Source organism: Cebus imitator, unplaced genomic scaffold (assembly GCF_001604975.1).
Source record: "Cebus imitator isolate Cc_AM_T3 unplaced genomic scaffold, Cebus_imitator-1.0 Scaffold480, whole genome shotgun sequence".
NCBI classification, from domain to species: domain Eukaryota; kingdom Metazoa; phylum Chordata; class Mammalia; order Primates; family Cebidae; genus Cebus; species Cebus imitator.
The window spans coordinates 593,873-597,946 of NW_016107795.1; the positions used below are offsets into that span (position 1 = coordinate 593,873).

General features: G+C 46.0%; 1 protein-coding gene across 1 annotated transcript; it reads left to right on the forward strand.

Annotated features, from left to right (window-relative positions):
* Positions 1–640: 640 nt before the first annotated feature.
* LOC108292194 (C-X-C motif chemokine 2) lies at positions 641–2,955 on the forward strand. The gene is made up of 4 exons (XM_017512928.2): positions 641–927; positions 1,026–1,149; positions 1,261–1,344; positions 2,165–2,955. The coding sequence occupies exons 1-4, from the start codon at positions 828–830 to the stop codon at positions 2,178–2,180; spliced, it is 324 nt and encodes a 107-aa protein (XP_017368417.1). The 5' UTR covers positions 641–827; the 3' UTR covers positions 2,181–2,955.
* Positions 2,956–4,074: the final 1,119 nt, after the last annotated feature.

Genomic DNA, 4,074 nt, shown 5'->3' on the forward strand with positions numbered 1-4,074 from the left:
GAGGGGAAAGATGGGAGATTGCAAAACTGTGTGCTAAAATAAATACTGAATTGACCCTTGGCAAGGGTCTGTTCCCGCACCCAACCCCTGGCTCCACTGCATTAAACACGCACACGCACACACACACACACACACACACATACACACACACACACACAGAGTGATAATTTGTTTTTAAGATCATAAAGCACCAGGAAGAAGACAAAAGCTCTTACGCCTAATCTGAAATGACAGATGTATTGTTAAAGAGTGCGTTTATTTCAAAGATGAATGAAATCTGCAAAAGTCAAACTAAAGACAGGATAGATACTGAGGTAGTTCTTGCCCTAACTCTTCCAGTCCCAGCAACTGAAACGTCTTTCAGACAAGTAACTCCACCTCCCCTCCTAAGGATGTAGCGCGGTCTCTGTGTGTGTCTAAGGGATCCGATCCGCCACGCGCCGCACTGGGTTCACGAAGCGCCCCTGGCAGGCGGCATCTCCCTTTCTCTGAGAGTGGCGGGCTCTCGCTCCCGCTTCAGGGATTTGCGGAAGAAAGTGAACACCCCACAGCTGGCAGGAGTTACGCAAGACAGCCAGACTCGGCCGTCACTCCTGAGTGACCCGACCCCACTCCGCCCCAGAGGCGGGGCCAGTGCTTTCTTCCGGACTCCCGATCGATCAGGAGCTCCGGGAATTTCCCTGGCCCGGGGGCTCCGGGATTTCCAGCCCCAAACATGCATAAAAGGGATTCGCCGACCTCGGGGAGCCACAGAGCCCGGGCCGCAGGCACCTCCCCGCCAGCTCTCCCGCTCCTCGCACCGCCGCCCGACCCGCCTGCTGAGCCCCATGGCCCGCACCGCGCTCTCCGCCGACCCCAGCAACCCCCGGCTCCTGCGGGCGGCGCTGCTGCTCCTGCTCCTGGTGGCCGCTGGCCGGCGCGCGGCAGGTGGGTCCTGGCGTCCTGGGGACCCCGGGCGGGACGCGGCTGGGGTGGGCGCCCCCCGCCGACGGCCCCGCTCAATCAGCGAGTCTCCTCTTCCCTAGGAGCGCCCCTGGCTAATGAACTGCGCTGCCAGTGTCTGCAGACCCTGCAGGGAATTCACCTCAAGAACATCCAAAGTGTGGAAGTGAAGCGGCCGGGCCCCCACTGCGACCAAACCGAAGTCATGTAAGTCCCGCCCCGCGCTGCCGCTGCCACCGCGCGGTCCCAGACCCTCCCGCTGCCCCAACCCTGTCCCCAGCCCGACCTCCTGCCTCACGGATTCCCTTCTCTCTGCAGAGCCACACTCAAGAATGGGCAGAAGGCTTGTCTGAACCCCGCATCCCCCATGGCTAAGAAAATCATTGAAAAGATTCTTAACAGGTGAGTTATGGTTTCCATGCCACAGGCGACTACAGCCGTTGGTCAGAAAAACTGTCATCTGGCCCCGAAATAGTAAATCAGGAAAACCCAAGGGTTAGCTGAAGGACTGAAAAAAAGATTATTTTATACAAAGTTCCCATGAAGATTATTAATCTGCTCTGGTGCCAGAGGAAATTCACGGTGCCCGGGGTCCCCGCCCAGGTTCTCCCCTCCTTCTTGAATGTAGGTAAAACTGCCTTCATTTAATTTCTCACTGGAGTTTGCCAGTTGTGCTGAAGTGCTTTCTGCCTGTTTATAAACACAGACTTCATTTCCCCTAGTTTCTATTGAACTTCAGACCTAAAAAGCAGACTCCTGGTTTTTTGTAAAAGTTTAAGGATGAAGAGCAGAGATTTCACAATGATATTGCACTGGGTACATATCTGGGTGCCACCACCTATTAGCCATGTCACTCAAAGACAATTATTTAGTTTTTCTGAGACTTAGCCAAACAGTGAAAATAACAGTAGCTACATCATGAGGTTGCTCTGAGGCTTAAGTGAGGCCCAGTATGGCAAAGAGCAGCAGGTTCTGGCTGTCTTTAATCCAGTAGTACAGTGGAGACCACCACCCCCGCCCCACCCCCATTCCTGAAAGAGCATCCCAAGCCTAGTGGTCCCTGCCACACAGCACAGCTGTCACCAGCAGTAGCCACTTTGGTGCTAGGCTGGGGAAACTGCATTCAGAAAACTCTAGAGCCTGGGGGAACAGGACAGGAGAAGAGTGTTGTGCAGTCTGCTTTCCCAAGCACCTACTCAGGGCACCCATTTTCTCATTACAGTGACAAATCCAACTGACCAGAAGGAAGGAGGAAGCTCACTGATGGCCGTTCCTGAAGGAGGCCCTGCCCTTATAGGAACAGGAGGAGAAAGAGAGACACAGCTGCAGAGGCCACCTGGACTGCACCTGATGTGTTTGAGCATGGCTTAGGAGAAGCTTTCTATTTATTTATTTATTTGTTTGTTTGTTTTTGAAGATTCTATGTTAATATTTTACATGTAAAATATTGAGCATTATTGAATCTACTTGCATAATGTCCCAATATATTTATTGATTATTTTATGTCAAAGCCAAGTTATTTCTATACCGATTCCTATTTAATTTGAAGGTAGAGAAGGTTTGCAGATATTCTCTAGTCATTATGCTAATATTTTTGAGGAACCCACAACATGTCAGCCACTGTGATAGAGGCTGGGGGAATCCAAGCAAATGACCAGTGAGATTAATGTGAAGGCAGGGGAGTGTATATGTGTCTATTTTTGTAACTGTAAAGATGAATGTCAATTGTTATTTATTGAAAAGATTTCACAGTGTGTGGTCAACATTTCTCATGTTGAAGCTTTAAGAACTAAAATGTTCTGAATATCCCTTGGACATTTTATGTCTACCTTGTAAGGCATACTGCCTTTTTAAATGTTAATTATGCATTGTATGTTTTTTGATATTTATTGATGTTTTCACAAAAGACATGAAAATAAAATATTTAAAAATGCAAAATGTTTCTTTTATTTTGAGGGGAAACAAGGACTATCTTTGCTGAAAATCTGATGATTTATATCAATATTTATTTCTCAAAGTTTTTTTTTTTCTGAGCTTTCAATCTGCTATACAGATAAATCAAACAATGAATTATGCCTTATTGCATGTGTTGATTGCTGTCTCTCCCCTTGGCTCTCACCTAGTAAAGAGTGTGCTTTATCAAACTATAGTATTGCCCCTGATTGCAGAATCACTGATATATATTGGCCTTTTTAAAAGAAATTCCTTACTGCCTTGCTACCCCAATTTACCTCCTTAAAAATATGAAGGGGGAAATTTTGTCAGAGTCGTTTTAACTAGAGCAACTCCATCTTGAATAGGGGCTGGGTAAAATGAGGCTGAGGTTTGCTGGGCTGCATTCCCAGCAGGTTAAGCATTGAAAGTCACAGGATGAGATAGGAGGTTGGCACAAGATACAGGTCATAAAGACCTTGCTGGTAAAACAGGTAACAATAAAGAAGCCAGCTAAAACCTACCAAAACCAAGATGGAGAAGAGAGTGACCTGTGTTCAGCCTCACTGCTCATTATGCACTAATTATAATACATTATCATGCTAAAAGACACTCTTACCGGCCCCATTACAGTTCACAAATGCCATGGCAACCTCTGGAAGTTATCCTATATGGTCCAAAAAGGAGAGGAGCCCTCAGCTCTAGGGAATTGCCCACCCCTTTCCTAGAAAACTCATGAATAATCCACCTCTTGTTCAGCATATAATCAAGAAATAACCATAAAAATGGCCAATCAGCAGCTCAGGCTGCTGCTTTGCCTATGGAGTAGCCATTCTTAATTCCTTTACTTTCTTACTAAATTTGCTTTCACTTAAAAAAATTACATTCTTATAGTTATCTTAACAAGGGATCTCATTTTATTGCTTTTGCTCCATAATTTTTCATATGCTTGCTGACAATTTAATGAAGATGTCAGTAAAATGGTGGCTATTTTGTTTTTCAAAACTCAAACAGTTTGTGTCATAATAGAAGCATAAAAAGTGAGTGGCTGAATACTTCATTGGAGGAAACTTCTGATTGAAATGTGGGTTCAACGTTCTAACCTTCAGATATAAGTAACCAGCAGTAAGGTTAATGTTGTTTCAATCTTTTATGGCAATATAACACATACAATGCTTTTAAGATTTGACTGGATTCGTT

Excerpts from the sequence above, each read along its gene's own strand:
- LOC108292194 (XM_017512928.2), top strand. The coding sequence starts at position 828 with ATGGCCCGCACCGCGCTCTCCGCCGACCCCAGCAACCCCCGGCTCCTG. Across the intron at positions 928-1,025 it reads CGCTGGCCGGCGCGCGGCAG|GAGCGCCCCTGGCTAATGAA; the intron begins GTGGGTCCTGGC and ends CCTCTTCCCTAG. Across the intron at positions 1,150-1,260 it reads TGCGACCAAACCGAAGTCAT|AGCCACACTCAAGAATGGGC; the intron begins GTAAGTCCCGCC and ends TTCTCTCTGCAG.